Source organism: Leuresthes tenuis, unplaced genomic scaffold (assembly GCF_036924035.1).
Source record: "Leuresthes tenuis unplaced genomic scaffold, fLeuTen1.0.hap1 SCAF_17, whole genome shotgun sequence".
In the NCBI taxonomy this organism is placed as follows: domain Eukaryota; kingdom Metazoa; phylum Chordata; class Actinopteri; order Atheriniformes; family Atherinopsidae; genus Leuresthes; species Leuresthes tenuis.
Genome location: NW_027325371.1, coordinates 19,764,172 through 19,782,697, shown reverse-complemented (window position 1 = coordinate 19,782,697; position 18,526 = coordinate 19,764,172). Strand labels below are relative to the sequence as shown.

The following is an 18,526-nucleotide window of genomic DNA, read 5'->3' as shown; positions in this document are numbered from 1 at the left end:
CAGACATCACCACTTGCAACCAAAAATGATTTTCAAGGCTGTAATAAAGTGTTGAAAACTTCTCAAAGCAGCTTTGGTGGTAGTGTCTTATACATACATGCTTTAAGGTCATAAAAGAATTCCTAAAGAAAAGTTTAGATAAAGGTGCCTTGGAGTCAGTGAACTGACCCGTGCAACTCCCAAGCTATTTGAGGTCCCCTGTGAATAGCTTACAAGACAAACATAACAAACGTGGCAGAAGTGTGAGCTGATCCACTGAGCAGAGCAGTGGAAACAGCTCACTAATCGCCCTTCTCTCCGATGCATACTTACAACACGCATGCACATGTGTACGGGCAGAAAAAGCTAAACATACCCACAGGTGTGAGCGCGTACGTCAGGTTTGAAACCGAGCTGCCAAGGATTAATATGTGAGGAAACAAAAGCTGAGCTCCTTCTGTGTCGCAGCACCTCTGGGGAGTAAAGACAGACTCCCAGGCCCTGAGCAAACAAACTGCTGTCACTCAGGCTGTACTCTCACCAGTAAAATATCCCACTGATGCACAAAATGTTCGCACATGTCTATATGTCTGGCGTTGTCTACATGAACAGCCGCAATCCTAAACAGGTTAGAATGCTGTGTAGAATGGAAATAAACACAGAGTGAATGATTTGCAAAGCTTTTAACCAGAGACTGGGATAGTGTAGTTTTATGACTGCCACCTTTCATGAGGGAGACCTGGGTTCAAATCCCCTGCATGAAAGGTACTACCTCCTGTAGGTGTCCTTAGGCAAGACCCCCTTACCCTGCCTGGAAGTCGCTTTGGATAAAAGCATCTGCCAAATGCATAAACATAACCAAGATTTTATTCACAACAGAGCCCATGTTGAAATGTTGAAAGAGCGACATCCTGCTGTTTCATGAGATAAATCCGTCCATCTTGAATTTGATGGCAACAGCATGTCCTGAAAAAGTTGAGACAGAAGCAACAAAAAGTTGGAAAAGTCACACTGAAAAGGAACAGCTGGAAGGACGTGTCACTAATTAGGTTAAATGACAACATGTGAGTAACATGACAAGGTATAAACAGAGCACCTCTGATAGGCAGAGTCTCTCAGGACTAAAGATGGATTCAGCAACCTGCTAAAAACTGCAAGTACAAATATTAGAGGAATTTAACAATCGTTTTTCTCAAGATGAATTTTAAGAAAGACTTTCAATATTCCATCACCCACAGTACATAACATCATCAAAATATTCGGAGAATCTGAAGACATCTTTGTGTGTAAGGGACACGACTGAAAAGGAACAGTGGAGGATTGTCTGCTGACCCTCAAGCAGCACTTGAATAAAAACAAGCATTGATTCTGTCATTGAAATCACAGCATGGGCTCAGGAACACTTCCAGATATCATTGGCTATGAACACAGTTCATCGTGCCATCCACAAATGCAGGTGAACACCATCCAGAAACACTGCCGTCTTCTCCTAGCCAAAACATATTTTAAATTGACCGAGGAAAGGTGGAAAATTGTTCTGTTGTCAGATTAATCAAAATTTGAAATTATTTTTGGAAATCATGGAGTTTAGCCCTCCACACTAAAGAGCAGAGGGACCATCTGGTTTGCTATCAGCACACAGTTCAAAAGCCTGCATCTCTGATGCTATACATCAGGAAAAGCACTATCAGTGCTGAAAGATACATAAGGGTTTTAGAGCGACATATACTCACATTCAGTTGATGTATTTTTCAGGGAAAGTCTTGCATATTTCAGCAAGAGAATACTAAACCACACGGTGCATCTAATACAACAACATGGCTTTGTAGTAGAAGAGTCAGCGTGCTGGACTGTCCTGCCTGCAGTCCAGACCTTTCACCACATGAAAAACATTTGGTGCATCATGTCTCAGATGTTTACAGACTGTTGTTAGAATAAGACGGGTTGTTACACAGTGGTAAACATGGTCTTGTCCCAGCTATGCCGTGGCATGTTGCTGCCATCAACTTCGAGGTTAGCTTTAATTTTTTAAGGAAAAAGTCAAATGTCACCCTTTTAACATTTTGACATGTTCTATTATGGATAAAATGTTAGTTTATGAGATTAGTAAACCATTGCATTCTGTTGACATTGACATTTTTCACAACTTACCACCTTTTTTTAATTGGTGTTGTATACTATAATAGCTCTCTAACATAGGAAAATGAAATAAAGAGATTAGTTAAGATAAGAAAGAATAAAAACACTGCCATTTTATCGTTGTGGAACTGACAAATCAGTTATTTTAGACAGATGCACATAGTTCGATCTTTCACCACATCCACCGCGAGGCTGTGATTGGCTGGGTCTCGGGATGCGTATCCTCTGGTGTTCCTATCATTGGTACACCGCTGGCTTTTAAACACAGGAACAGCAACACGATATTTCCTGCTGTCCACCACAACATTCCTTCCCTTTTAATTCTTACTTCTTCAACTCGCATGAAATGAAAGCAAAGGCAATGGAAAGAGAGCCTGCAGATGCCTTCACGGAGGCAAGTCATATCATAGACAATCACTGTCAAACAGAGCGCTCAGATCAGTTTGCTACACGTGGCTGTGTTGTGCTGAACACAGACCTGATTGACCATCTGCACGTAGCTTAAAAGATAACAAATTATTCGTTGCAGCATTACTTCACCCTGCCAGCCTAAACGTTTTCATAGGCTTTATTCGAGAGTTCCGTTCAGGGGCTTGGAGCTAAAGGCAGGTTAGTTTAACAGAAGTTCTCACTTTGCCTAATGGTGTAGCGCCATCCATACATCTCTGAAAAAGTCTTTCCAAACTCAGTAACCTGAACACTTCCCTCCACATACCCAGCTCATTGCTCTGGGATCAAATCCAAACAGCCTGATTGCTGCCTTTCTACTCAAGTGACAAAAATGGGGTGAAGTGACATCAGTTAAAAACCACTGTATTTATTGTTCAAATCAGCCAACCATCCCACTCTGCTGTTGTTGGACAGGAAATACAGTGCAGCGCCAACACGGCCAGGAGGAAGTCTGCTTTCATTCCCCATTCCTCAGCCCCACGTCCCTCTCAACACCCCACATCTCAACAAATGTCCTCTCAACAATTTAGCTTGATAGTTGGAGGTTTTTGAGAAAAAAAAAAAGAAAGAAAAAAAAGGTATTCTGCTCCATTCAGCGCATACATCTCTAGTGGCAATGTGGAATGCCTCATGCTTTATTTCCCAGATTAACAACTTCACCCCTCATCAAGTGCAGTGTAAACATGGCTCTTGGAGAACCACAGTGCATGCCTCCCACCTCAGAAGGGCTGCGTGTTTTTTTTTTTTCCTCTAACCCCACAAACTTTTAGCAGTCTAAGGCCTTGGTGAGTCCACAGAGAAGAAGCTGGTACATGGTTCACTGCACTGCAGTCCCCAAACCCCTCAACAGCCATTTAGCTCTGCATCCCCCACTGCAGCTTGAAATTAATTCATGTTTCCAGTCTGTAGCACCTTTTGTTAAGGTGGACTACCCATCATTAAAATTCGTAAGGAAAAACATACACATTTCGATTTGGGTCTGTCATGACCTCCGCTGCCAGCTCAGTTTCGGCCCCCATTCCGCCTCTGTACCCTAAAAACAGAATGGTGTGGCTCAAAGAAGGTGTAACAGTGCTGCTTTGAACAGAAAGAGCTTAGAATGAGCAGAGAAACGCAGCTTTAATGTCTCTTCAATAATTAATCAATTAGTCAATCCCGATTTACCCAACTCACTAATGTTGGTCCTTACAGTGTTCCAGGAATGTTGTTGGAAGAATTGTGAGTATATTCCCCAAAAGTATCTTTTGGTTGTCTTGTGGTTCACTTCCAGTTATATGTTTTGGTTCTGTTCATGTTCTTTGAATGTCCTCCCGACGACTATAACATGTGAACCTTTGGGAAACCTTTGCAGATCATTCTCATTTGGTTTTCTTCAGGTTCCCTTTAAATCTAATTGCAGTCGGGTTGCAGAAAACATTACAGTTAGGTTCTCTTAAGGTTAATTGACCTATCTGGGTTCATCCAATACTTAAACTGGTCAACCTTATCATATTTCGAACAAGGGCTATAATGAAACTCAAAGAAAAAAGTTGAAGCTTTTAGTTCCCCCACATTGTGGTTCTATGAAACCTTGCGCAAACATTTCCTAAACAGTAATTCATGATTCTTGTCAATGTAACCTTAGGAGAACTAAAGGCTGACATTAGTTGAACGTTCCGACCCCAAAGCATACCCTGCTTTATTGCTTCTTTTGAAATGAAACCATGTTTTACAAAGTGAACATCCAGTGGTATTGAATAAGACTTCCAACTTGTGACAAGACCATAAATTAATTAGGAAAGAGATACTGAGGTAATGATTCCAGAGAATAGTTTTAATTTTCTTGCTTTAAGGCACTTCTACAATGGCTCAAGTATTCAGACCTTAAGACTACATGAACAGTTTACTGCACCAGAATCGCATTTTATTGACTCGTGCATACATGTAAAGGTGCCAAAAAGACAACCAAAGTGGTCAAAATAATTGAAATAATTCAAGGCTTTGCTTTGGAAATAAAACTATTTAGCCGTGTTTGAAGTCTGTGACAGCCGTCCTTCAACTTTCTGTCAGGAACATATATTTTCAACAGAAATGAACTAGATCCCTATAAGATGTTATCAGAAATGCCTGTGATTCAAGTTAAACATAGAGAAGTTTGACATTCTTGCAGGAAGATTCAATAAGCATCATAAATCGTGTTCGTAAAACTTCATGGATTCCAACTAAAAAAAAGCCTCCAACATCTACTGGACCACTTCAAGCACATTTCGAATGACTCTGCTGGTACTTAGAACACATGCAGGACTAATAGGGAGGCTGGGCTTCCACTTCAAACACAAGCTTTATGGTAAAAGTTTGGCAGAGCATGCACACTCATACACACACCCACACACACACATTCAAAACAAATTTCTCACATTTAACGTGCGATCCTCCCAACTAAGAGCTTAAACAGACTTTGAAGTGCGTTCCATTCGTCCCATTAATGGGAAACATTATTCAGGCTCTATTTGAGAGGAGCTCTTTGCCAAAACGCTTTACATTGGAAACCCAGCCTGAGTAGCAGACGGCCTGTCTAATCGCGACGAAGCGGAGGACACCAAAGTCTGGAGAAGCTGCTCACACACTCACACACTCACACGCACACACTCATACGCACACATGCATAACACACGCTCAGATACATTCTGTGTTGAAAGTACAACACTGTAATTTATCATGTTATTTACTGTTCTGTGTGCGTTCCAAAGCAGGCCTAATGAAGAATCTTATAGTCATAATGGGTGGAGGAAAGCAGTGTAATTTGATTGAGGTTTTATGCTGGTGGAAGGCCCAGTTCCCCATCTGTGATGGTCTGGAAAGAGAAGCCCAGCCTGCTCTAATGTGAAAGATTTCTTACCAGGTTTTAGTGCTAAAATGACTTTTATATTGTATGGAATATGTGCAGTCAGCAGAGGAATGACTATAGTCATTCGTAACCTGATATTTGTTTTGTCCCGGTTTTGTAAGCCATTCATCTTTCTATTTTTTAAGTCACAAGTCATTTCTTTCTCCTCTCCCTCTGTAGCGTGTGACTGCCATCCAGTCGGTGCAGCAGGGAAGACGTGTAACCAAACAACGGGCCAATGCCCCTGCAAGGATGGAGTAACAGGGATCACCTGCAACCGCTGTGCCAAGGGCTACCAGCAGAGCCGCTCTCCCATCGCTCCCTGCATCAGTAAGGACTACCAAAGTTTGCACACATTGGAGGTTTCACAACTTGTCTTTTTGCCTCGTCTTCAAAACTGCAGCCACTAATCCAGGCGGTCCCATTGCAATAAATTGATTTCATCTCTCATTTTTATTACCAAGCAGACTTTTAACTAGTTTACTCCCTACTAATGCTACAGTCCAAGATTTGATAACAAAGATGAAACAGTAGCTGCATAAGTATCTCATGGACAGTGCACGTCTGTTATGTGTGACCCCATGGGTCGCACTCATTTTGGCTTATTATTATATCCCAGTTCTATTATTTTGAATAGATATTTGGCTATTCAAACCTGAGTTTGGATAAACAGACCATTACGGCTCAACTAACATGGCCTTGTTTGCATTCAACGCCGTTAACGGCCCATCTCACAATAAATCCCCAGAGCGAGTCCAAGGGAACGATGGCTGATATGTTTATTGGCCGTATCTACTGCCTGCAGATTCCAGACCCTCGGTAATAAACGCCAACGCCTCACAGAAGCAGAGATAGGTCACTCGTGGCTTCTTTAGCAAGGGGCATCAAGTGGCTGGCTGGCATGAATAGATAAGATAGTACTGATATCTGGGAGGACATGTACACGGTAACAATTGTCCACTATGTCACTGGGGTTGACACTACTGATAAAGTCTTTTGTGGAAACTGGACAAGGTGTGTGAATTAGGAATGTGAGTGACGTGTTTGGCCAGAATTCCCTACAATTTAAGTCTCTGACACAGCCTGAATGGGATTTCTGTCATTTTGCTGGGAAGGTGAAAAGTTGTAAAAGTTGGAGAACATTGGTTCTGAAAGTGTTTGTTTGCTCGTATACTTTATGAGATGATGCCTTTTTGGTTTTATTGCTGTGATATTAAGGTTTCGTGATATCTATCTATCTATGCCAGCTCTGAATGTAACAAACCAGCAGCACTGGCTCTCTGTACCATAAGTGTGCCACAATCAGTAGAGAGCAGCACGTTACTGAGAAACTTACAGGCATGATATGTCATTTTCAGCACACTAAAATCAGCTTCATGCCGTTTTTTAAAAATCTTTTGTTTGTTTATTCCATGCAGTGACGACAGTGAAAATGTCTATCTATTCACTTCTTTTACACAGAGATCCCAGTTGCGTCCCCCACTTCGACTTATAGCACCTATGAGGAGCCATCAGGTGAGTAACCAGGATCTTAAAACAATGCTGTGCACATCTTGAAATCCCCCTTCCTTTCTATTTATTTTTGTTATGTGATCTTATCTTTGTGGGTGGGATTTTTTTAAATTATTGTGCAACTAAACTAACTGCTCCTCCATGCATATAATAATAAGTGTATTTCAAGCACAGGCATGTTTTTCCACATTCCTCAACTAAACACATGTCAGTGTGATCGGACTGCCGCTGATGTAAACTCCAGATATTTTGCCAGTGCTCCCTGTGGCCTCGTCGCCTGTGTTCCCAGCCTGCTCAGCAGCCTCCCAAGAGTTTCAGCCCTAATCTGATTACATGCTTCATTTGCACCAGTTTGTATTTCAATCAAGGCCGGCTGTGCCAGCAGAGAGGACCTGCTGGACCCTATTGTTTATGTGCTCTGACAAGAATCTCCATGTCCTACTGTTGACATTAGTTGATTGGATGAACAGTATTTAACTGCATGTGTAATCTACAGTAACAGTCTATAAGTCTGCTTCATTGTCTTTTTTTTTTTAATTAGCTGTTACTATGATCCAGGTTTGCTTAAAAAGGTTGAGTCACCTCTGGTCATCGATCAGAGTCTGACGATAGTGGCGCCAATGACTTCACTGGGCTTTGTTGGGAGTCCCACTTCCTGCTATGGTGACTGTGGAGGCTGTGTGGAGTTTGGATTCCTGTCAGAAACTCCAAACAGACACCACCCTCCAAATTAGGAGCAGTGTGGTACCCAGGGACTCCGCAGAATGAACGTGGCACACAAAGGAGGCGTTTGTCCTCACAGCAGGAGATTTGACCATAATGAGAGCCGGGGGTGTAACAGGCCACAGGAGCGATCGCACTAAGGGGCTAATGGGCAACGTCAGCTATCAAAGGGAAGTATGATGAAGGCCCCCCATGGGCCAGCGGGAGATAAAAAGCCCCCCCGCCCTCATCACTTCATTTACATGGAAATCAGGCGTGCTCGATATGGACTCGTCAAATTCATTTACTTTGGGATTTCCTCTTTTCTTATTTCTCCCGCCACCACAGAAAGCAGCCAGGCATTCCACCAGAAATGCTTTCTCTACATACGTGAATTCGATCCTCATCTCACGTCCCAAACCACTTTTTCCCCCCTCCTTTTTTTTTCTGAGGGGGAGTAGAGGGCGTTTTTTTCTGTCTCCATCATTACCTAGGCAACCTCATTCACACGGAGCATAATGGGGAAGAAAGGGGAAGACTGGACAGAGGGTTGGAAGAAATAATGAAGTTTGTCCATATTCAGGCAAGCTGAAAGGTCCCCTCTCTCTCTCAACTGCCCCCTCCTTTCTCTTCATACTGCCCAGCCCAGCTTTCCCACCCCCCCACCTCAGAAAAAAAAAAAAAAAGCACAAGGCTTATTGCTCTGGGAGAGGCAGAGTGGGGGAGGGAGGTGGGGAAGGGGTGCACTTGGAGATGGTCTGCTTCCAATTTGTGTCAGTCAGTGGAAAGTGGAGGGAACAAATGATTTCAATTTTCAGTTCGGCCCCGGGTCCCACCACCAGCTTCTTAATTACAAAAGGTACCTGGCGCAGTGACAGCGCAGCACAAAAGCCATCAATAAAGTTGGCACACAAACTCAGGTGCACGTACGGCGGTGCAAAAGGGAATCTGCTAACACATTAAGTACAACTCTGGCCACAGAACATGCAGCCTTGGCTGGCGTTTGGGCGTCCACTTTCTTGCTCCGTGTGGCTTAGAGGGTGCTAATTTTTGGTAGGTCTCAGGCTAATTCCTCCCCCCTCCACCCGCGATGGCCTTCTTTTATGAAGGGGTGACCTCAGTAGCTCTCAGAGCTCACACAATGCATGCCAGGACACTGACGAGGGAGCAGGCTGGAATGGAAAACATGGGAGGCGTATAGTAGGAGTGTGCTGACAGACACAGGAGGATCTGTGTAAGCTTTAATCTGTTTCACAGTGGCACTTTGAAGGCATCTTTAAGACCCTGAAGCCAGACACAGTGTTCCACAGGGGACCACATGTAAAGTCCGTCCAACTGGAGTCCTGCCTAATGATGCCGCAACACATTTTTTGGTGTCAAGGAAAGCGGTTAATATTGTAAATCACAGGCTGAGCCTCACTAACGTTGACTTTCTCTCCATATCTCTTCTTCTCCCCAGACTGTGAATCCCACTGTAAAGCTTCCAAAGGGAAAATGAAGATCACCATGAAGAAGTATTGTAAAAAAGACTACGGTGAGTGAGTCCAACACACAGGAATGTGTGCTGCGAGATGTTAGCCAGCAGTCATACGGTCAAATGTCTCAATTAATCAGATCCCAACTAGGGCCAATCCACACCCTGAAGCTGGTCTTCTTGTTTTTGTGAAGACTTGCTTAAACAGCCCCAGGGCCACGTCCACTAATGCAGATTAATTTAAAATCACCCTTTAGTCTGATGTGGGTTTCCATGAACACTAAGCTAACATTTCCTCCCCGTGAAAATAGGGGAGTTTGCAAAAATGCTCTCAAGTGGATCATTTTCAAGTGTCGACAGCGAAAATTTAGCTTTTCAAGATGAACAATTGTCAGCCAGCAATCTGTCACATGCAACTGGTCGTTTTGTGCTCCGATTCACATTACACAGGTGTTTTTGTAGACATATCTCCCTATTCGACCCCCTGTCAGCGTATGCTGACGACTCATTTAAAGAGCGTTATGCAAACATTTAAGAATTGATTAAATATCTTGATTTAATGTGTAATCAATATTGTTTGTGCGGTTTTATGATGAGAGACATAGCAGGAGAGTCAGTCCAGCTCCTTCCCAGATGTTTGAAATAATGGGCAGTCGGTTCAAATTAAGAGTGGTTATAAGGTTCAGAAAAAAGCAAATAAAGATGATTAAATTGCATCTAAAGTTCTCTTCAAAAAAGCAATCCCAAGCCAGTTTTAAATGAAGTGCTCGGATTTTCTTACGCTCATGTTATATTTTTTTTGTTATATTCTCATCTCTGGATAAGAGATGCGGAATAACTTTGAACAGATAGTGTGAATATGCACAACTTGTAAACTTATGTAGCATTTGGAAACTTTCTGGTTTGCACTTGTAGTCTGAGTAGCATTGACAAATTGTGTCGGAATAGATTATCAAAGCTATCATCTCATGAGGATTTAGTTTACTTTCATTCCATTTGTAATTTATCCAAATTGAAACAATGACAAGCAAACAGAGCAGAAAGTCTAGGTTTGGACATCTGTTATCCGCTTATCAGTTGGCTGCATCAAGAGTTCAGAAATATTTTCTGTTGTGAGTCCATACTCCTTGGAATTGCCAAAGAGTTCCCAGATAAACAAACATAGTATTTAGCCGAAACACACGACTAGTGAAATTTGCTTAACGCAAGCGTGACAACGGTGGGAAGCAGCTAGCTTGGTGCTGTTCATTAATATAGCAGCAATATCCTGCTTTCCAGCAGTACTGAAGCTCATGAACTAATCTTGTTTGCGGAATTCTTTAAAACAAAGTATGAAAGCGACACTGTGCGGTTCAGGCCTTGGTCCATGTCTTTGCAACAAAAGCTCCAGGCCAAAATGCGATAATTTAGGGATTGTCAGACTGGATGCTGTAGGTGGATTTTATTACAGCTGGAGAGCACCAAACTAGCGGTCTCTCTTGTTACACTGGAAACAAGAGAGACAGTTAGTTGGCCCGCCAACTCTAGTATCAAAGGCTTTTAGGCTAAGGTAAGCCAACAGGCAGCTGGCTCCAGCTAAAAATGTAGCGTGCAGATGTGAGGGTAGTAGCCCATCCATGTTGGCATCACAAGGTGCCGAATTGTGACACAAGTTCAGCTGGAAGAGTTATACTGTTTCTACATGTGTTTGAGGACTGTGAAAAGCTTATGATCTATTGCTTAACCACTGGACATGAATTAATGATGATGAAAAAAAAATATGACGCATGAAAGTCTCTGCACAACCTCACTCTGTCCCCCTTTTCCCACCCTGAAGCATCTATTGTCCAACAAGTCATAAAAGAATAAGAGTATGGATGCGTGAACTGTGTTAAAATTATGGTAGATCTGCTTCCTTTTAGAGCCCATAGAGCCTGCAGATGACAAAAAGATCACACGACTGTGTACGAGAATGCTTTACCCAGGCCAGTCAGCCTGAAGCATTTGGCAAAACTTTCAGGGTTATTCATGATTAATGATGTAGGTCCTTTATCTGTCAAACAAAAACACAATCATAGGGGGATAAAACACAGACAAAATAATGTTTTTTTTTTATTTCTCTCCCTGACTGCCCAAACGATCCACTCTGCTCTTTAGATTTTAAGCGACATTAATCATCAGTGTATTCTGTTATCAGTAACATCTGTAGATCACAAAGAGAGAGAGAGAGAGAAAAATATTCAGACAAGATGTACTTAATTTAACCTTAGCCCTCAAGTTATATCAGTGAAAAAGAAGATAAAACACATTTCTCTCTGTTTGAATGGCTTAGAAATACATGTCTAAACGGTAAAATTCAAAGTGAAATCATAAGTAGCTTTTGGAATAGCTCCTGGTTGTTAACCACCATATCAGGGATTCAGATTTCAGTGGACTGTTAATGTAATCGTGTGCATGAACTAAATGGAATGAAGGTTTTGTGTCAGCTGGGATCCTTCCAGCTCTGCTCATTTTGATCTCTTTCAGAGCTGACGAAGTTGTCTTCCACTCATAATCATCATCAGATAAACTTAATTAGTGTGACAGTGAAGAAGCTTTTAATACTATAAATATTATCCAGCTGAAAACTGGCCAAATTTATTTCAGTCCTCTTTGCATTTCTGTCGACAGTAATTCAGGACATTTGTAGCAGTTGGTCATGAAGCCATATGCAGCCATTATTCATTTTTCCATTGACTTAAATCTTAATCATCAGAGCTGGGACCAGCGGCAGAACTATAAATCAGTCAGGCTGATTCAAGCAAAGCGTGTGTTTGCTGTTGGATTTCTCTGAAGTTCCTCTAAAACCTCTGGAAGCAGATGATTCTGTGCTGAGGCAGTATGGCAGACTTCAATGCTTAGCATGCATTCCTTTTGCTGCGGTCTAATTCATTTCTCAGGCCTGTCGCCTTGCTTTTTTTTTTTTCGGAACTTCAGTGTCTCTTCTCTGTTCTCTGGGGGCCACCCCCCCCCCCATGTGCGAGTGGTGATGCAGGCCCCTGGGGGTCACGGGAAGGGGCCCTCTGTTTAAACATAGTTGTGCGCTCTGCCAGCACCGAGCATTCCTCAGGGCACAAACAGGTGGTAAATTAAGCAGACGGTGACGGATTGCCACCCTGGAGAAAAAGAAATATGTTTTGTTTATTCAATTTTTGTTTTTCATCACTGCCGTAGCTACGGAGACGGGTGACACAAAGGGATTATATTCTCGCCTGACACCCTCCTCTGCACACACGTACCCTCCCTCTGCCTGCCACAAGGAGCACAATGAATCAAAAGGGTCGCGTGTTTACAGACGCTCCGGGATAGTGCTCAAAGGCAGGGCCTCCCGGTCTTCCTGGCCACCTCTCTGCGCTCACCCAAGGGTAACAGGTCCCTGATCATTCACTGAGCTGATAACCAGAAGGGACAGGGGCCTCTGCGTGGTAATTAAGCAGGCTCTAATTTCATTAGCCTTCGCCTGTTGGTGGCATTCAGTGTCAAGTCGCAGCACACCCAGAGAAGATCAACCCAGTGGGAAGTTTGGCTGCGAGGGAGACTCGGTTTGCAGCCATTGTTCAAGTGCAGGATCATCTCACACTTCCTCTCACAGTCTGTCTGACCAAACACTGAACTATTTTGTAATAGATTGCTTGACCCTATGCTCCCATTTTCTATCCAGTGTCTATTTAGCTCAAACCAAGTGGCAAAAAGTGTGTGTGCATGTGGATTTGTGTGCAGCATAGACTGAAAACATACTTGAGAGGGAAAGAAAGAGGCAGACACTGACAGAGGGACTGAGCCTGGATGGTGTCACCCAGTCTCCTCCACTGAGTTCATCACAGCAGCTTGGGCAGGAGAGCCCTATCTCCGCTGGATTCTCACGCTGTGAAGTTGGATGGGGCTCTGGGAGCAGAACCCGGACAGCTCATGAGGTCGGAAACACATCCCGATTCTCCAGGAGCTTTTTCTGTGGCTGCGAAGACAAATAGTGGCCCCTCCTTCCAACCCCCTCTCCTCACACACCCTTTATGTGTCTGGATGAAGGAGAGGGCAGCAGTGAATGGCAGGGCTGTGAGAGCTCGCTCTACTCAGCCCAACAAACCTTCTTTCTTCTGAAACTGTGTGCAATTTGCTCACACCATGCATTGACACACATACTTAAACACCCCACTCCTCCAGTTCTCTTCATTCTTGGCAGTGACAGGAGACGACTGATGAACACCAAGAGCGATCATGTTACAAAGGCAAAGAAAAGGCTAACTTACGTTGGTATAAATCAATTCTTACTCTTATTTCTTATTACACAAACATTTCATTAACCTCTAATTCAAAACCCTTATATGTACAATAAAATATCCTCTATCAAGCACTGAATGGTTGTACATCATATGTATTTAGGATGATTACATCTAATCCAGTTTTCTCCTGATTAAATGATTCCCACCGTTTTAAATGAACCCTCATGCTTAAAGAGTAATAGCACATTCCTGGCCGAACCTGCAGGATAATGCACTTCACTTCAAGCATTGCCGTTGAGCTGTTTGCCTCTTGTTGCAATCACAGTGACATAGTAATAGCTGTTTTGTTGGACAGAAACTCTGCGCAGGGGAGCTGCTGCTAAAAGGAGCTTTACTAATTTCCTGGTATGAAAATATCTGCCACAAGTGGTGTTCCAATAGTTACCAGGTTCAGCGTGACTCAGCCTCCAGCTTCACACCGTACAGACCAGTTGGGGAGAATTAGTTATACGAGTAGCAGATGTGGCATTTTTCCACGAAACGCTACTTTCGGCCATTTATTTCTAGAGAACAAACAACAAAAGAAGAACCCAATGTCCTGCTCCTCCACCTTCAGCCCAGCCCGGCCACCTTCATGAAAACGTGTGCTATCAGATGTTCTCAGTCGGGAAACATTGTGTTTGCACAGGCAGAGCTATGGAAACCGTTGCTGTAATGGGAAGTATGCTTTTGTCAAAGAAAAGTCAGAGGTCAGAGATGAGGGGAGGAGGTGGTGACATGCAGCGCATCTCTGGGTCATTTTTGGAAAGATGTTCTATTCTATACATATTATTGTGGAAAAGTCTGTCGTTGGTAGACATTTCTAACTTCACAAATCATTTGGTCACTTCATTTGAAATCCTTTTGAATTACAGTAAATAGTATCTTAATTTATCAGGTTTTCGATATCTGATATGCATTTGTACATATCATTTGGGGTTGGCATAAGTTGGACATTTGAACTCTTTATTAATTTGTTAACTCTTTATTCACTCAGTGGTTTATAACATTAAAATCTTGTTTGTGACAGAAGTCTAACCTCTGCTTTTGTTTTTCACTAGCTGTCCAGGTGCACGTCCTAAAGGGAGAGAAGGCAGGCGAGTGGTGGAAGTTCACCGTCAACATCATTTCTGTCTACAAACAAGGCGAGCACCGCATCCGCCGTGGGGACCAGCTGCTGTGGGTGCGCGCCAAGGACGTAGCCTGCAAGTGCCCTAAGATCAAGCCTGGGAGGAAGTACCTGCTCCTGGGCACAGATGACGACTCCCCCGGACAGAGCGGCGTAGTCGCCGACAAGGGAAGCCTGCTCATCCCATGGAAGGACCTGTGGGGTCGTCGGCTGAGGAAGTTTCAACAGCGCGACAAGAGGGGAAAGTGCTAAAAGTAGCCGGGAGAGGAGAATGAGAGAGAAATTGAGGGAGAGGTGACGGCAAAATAACGCCTCCGCCGGCATCAAAACAAGGAAGAGGAAAGGATGGATGAAAAAATAAACTGGAAGAATTAAAAAAAAAATAGAGGGACACAAGTGAAGAGTAGAAGAAATGAGGAATGACTGAGTGCTGCTGCTCTGAGCTGGAGCGACGAGATTAGTATCTTTTTAGGAACTTTTGTGAAGGAGCTCATTCTACAGTTGTTGTATTTCTTTGTGTTTCAAGGTGATTTTTTTTTTTTTGTCGTGTAATTGCAGAGTTTGCACCTAATTCTACAGAAATGTCTGATCCTGACCATTTTACCCAAGATGCCGCTGAACATTAAAGTTCCACGCCGAGCTGCAACGCATCGTCTGCATCAGCCTCTTGTCTCTTCAGAGGATTCGTTGAAAAGCTGTCCACAGTTGTTCCACGGCGACGGGGGTCTTATGTATGATTTCTCTTTGTAGTCTGCCAAACTTTGTAAGGATGGAAGCTGAATATAAGAAATTGTGAACACGTTCTCAGCAGTAGTTTGTGCCATTTTCTGCCATACGAGTTTTACCTCATTGCCCTGTGGGAACAAAACGCCATCGCAATCCTCTTTTCCATTCCATAGAATAATCTCATCACAAGCAAGTCTTTGCTTAGCTCTTATCAATATTGACGACATGCTGCGGTTGTGACCTCTGCAATGTAAAGTAACCATGTGTGCATATGTAAGCATTATTCTTTTATTTTGTAGATGATGATCAGCTAGACGTAGAGTAGACTTGTCAACCACGCACTTATTTTTTACTAGGCCGAAATTTTAGAACATATGAGATATGTTCACATTTTTAGAGTGGCATCCGAAAAGAAAAATCCCAACTTTTACCATTAGATGTAAAAAAAAACAAAGAAAAAGAAAAAAAAAGTTAGCGTAGCGAGTGCAAAACCCACTTGCCTCACTGATGAGGGCATGGGCAGATGTGAACAACCCTCTTCTAATTCCTCACAACGACAGAGGAGTCCGAACTTTGTCTTGATGCTCTAATAAACGACTAAATAGTAGTCAAACATTCCAAATCTTTGCAAGGGAGGGAACTGATGACGTGAACCATTTTGTTTCATTGAAAAAAAAAGGGAGAACACCTGCCTATGAAGCAAACCTCCTACCACTCGCACGCAGCATGCTCACTATTTAATGTAGCTGAACGGCTAATAATGGTTGTGAATTATGCACATTTAAATTTGTATACAGTATTCAGTGTTGTGGGGAGAAATAACCTGTGGAGTGATGAAATATCACAGATGTTTATTGTGCTGAGGAATCAGCACGACGTGTCAAATGTTCAACACCTCAAAGGGACTTTTTGAGGACGGGATTTTATTATCGATACTTGGTACTCGACAAAAAGGCATGATTGATCGTCTGTGTTATAAAGTTGTATAGTATTACTTTTTTTTTTAACATTAACCAGATCTATCTAGGTGTGATCTTAACCAGAGTTTTAATACTAGAGGCTTAAAGAGCAGAAATACAAACACACGTGCTTAAACACTTCAGTAGACGGGTACACCTCAGTACTCTGTGCATCATACTGTATGTATTTGATTACAAAGTGCTTATGAAATCTCTGTGAGCACGACTGTACCCAGATATTTCCACTTGTTTTGCAGGTGTTGGCAGAAAGGTACTCCCTACCGGACTTTTTGCTCTCCGTAAATATATCCGAAACATTTTCTGCTCCTTTATACATCAGCTTGTAAATGTTGTTTAGAAGTGTCCATTGCAAATGGTTGTGTAATGTCTTGTAATACTAATATATTATGTTTATCACAAATGAATATATTTAATGACACATGAAATACTGTGGCTTTTGTGGTGTTTACCGTTGATCTTTTATTTTCTACTCTTGCATTGGATCGCAGATGGCTGTAACGGGAAATCATGACAAGTGGTTGGCTTCTGGACAGCCTGACAGAAGTTAAAATCAATTAATCTAAAATAAAGCTGTGTCAAAATGCAAAAAAACCCCCAAAAAACGAGGATGTTCCCACCTGAAATCACGGCTTAAGTCCTTATTTCATCAATGGAAAATAAAATTTACTTTTTGCTATTTCAACACACCAGATGCAAACATTCCTACGGTCATCATGAAATGAAGTGGTTTAATACTATTCTTGTTGTAATTTAGCTGCTTTGTAATATAACATTTTGGTCGCAACACACAGCCAACAGCAGAAAAATTACCTCTGACATGTTGGACAGGAAATCCTGATCAGTCCATAAATTAGAGTGGAAGGACACAGCAAGTATCTCAATATTTCTTGGGTATCTACATGTGAGTTCATGCACAAGTGATTTGGAAAAAAAGAGAGAGAGGAACTTTAAGTTCACTACTCTCTGGCAATAAAATCTTTCTTCATATCTTCTAGATCTTATCTTGGCATGCATCAGGAGCAGCGTCTGAGGAAGCACATGTTTCTCCTGCTGGAGAGTCACTCAGACATCGGGACAATTAAAACATGAATAAATCTGCAGCTTTTGCACCTTAAAAATGAAGTGCAGAGTGTATTTGGACTTATTTTATGCTAAAGATAATTCCCAGCTATAAACTTAAGCGTTGCCATGTTTTCTTTACTGAAAGACAACATGCAGGAGTGCAACTGACGACCGCTCAGAATTATCCACTGCAGGAATAAGTACTGAAAAAGAGTAATAGGCTTTTCCTTTTATTGGGATATTGACATTTATTCAAGTGGAGGGTGTGTGGCCTTGTTTAGGAAATATGTGACTTCTCTAAACTGGAACTGTCAGTTTGACATAAAATATCTGAGGCCAATAGTAAATCATTAGCAGCAAATGAATTAAAACATTAGCTGCTGCCAAAGAACTTCCACCGTGCCCTGCAGCGTAGATCATCATTTGTGTTGGATCCTGCGCCTCTGTAAACTTCACAGACAATAAGGACTGCACGTATGATTGCTAAAATGTAAGCATATTACTAAAAGGGTGATATCACCAACATGTCTAATCCAAACCACAGATGTTGTTGTTGTAGCTGGGAGGTTTTGGAATCAGTGGAAACCCTTAACTTATACCAATGGGAGTTTTACACAAAAACACACAATTCTGTAACCGTTACAAACACAAATCCATCTGTCCTGGCTTGCGTATGGGGTATTGATGTACTGCTCCTGCAATGCCCAGTCCAAAACAGTCCAAAGGGACCAACCAATTATGCAGTCAGTGCTGAAAGTTTAAGCTATGTTATCCATTAACATAAAACCGGGATCACAAACCAAATTATTGCTGAAAGGAGGAGAGAAAGCTGGGGATGAGGATATGCCCATTCAAGCTCACTGGCTTCCTTCAAGAAGAGGTCCCAAAAGCCAGCAAGACATGAAAGATGTCACCTCAGCATATGAGGTCCAAGTGCTGAACAGCACCGCTATGGGACTGGATGTTGTGATTCTGGAGGGATGGGAGAGTTGAAAAGAGATCTGGGTGCGTGTTCATTTTCCTCTCTGTGTGAGCAAAGACGAAGCTGGAACAACACATGCACAGACATGATACCATCGCAGCTTTTGGCATCCACTGTTCCTCTAAGTGGACTTAATGTAGGGGTCAGGTTTCCACCAGCAGCAGCAGCTTGGAACTTTCCACGCAGATGGGTCTCTCGGTCATACTGCTGCCATTGTCCTCCTTGGAAAACAAAGCCAGGCAGGGTGG

At 42.6% G+C, this 18,526-nt stretch overlaps 1 protein-coding gene across 1 annotated transcript in view; it reads left to right on the top strand.

Moving 5' to 3' along the window:
* The window catches only part of ntn1b (netrin 1b), a 40,598-nt gene extending 23,773 nt beyond the window's left edge, over positions 1-16,825 (top strand). Inside the window, exons 4-7 of the mRNA XM_072369207.1 lie at positions 5,615-5,764; positions 6,896-6,949; positions 9,108-9,182; positions 14,461-16,825. Coding sequence (XP_072225308.1) covers positions 5,615-5,764; positions 6,896-6,949; positions 9,108-9,182; positions 14,461-14,780 — 599 coding nt within the window. The 3' untranslated portion in view covers positions 14,781-16,825. The remainder of the gene's footprint in view (positions 1-5,614; positions 5,765-6,895; positions 6,950-9,107; positions 9,183-14,460) is intronic.
* Positions 16,826-18,526: the final 1,701 nt, after the last annotated feature.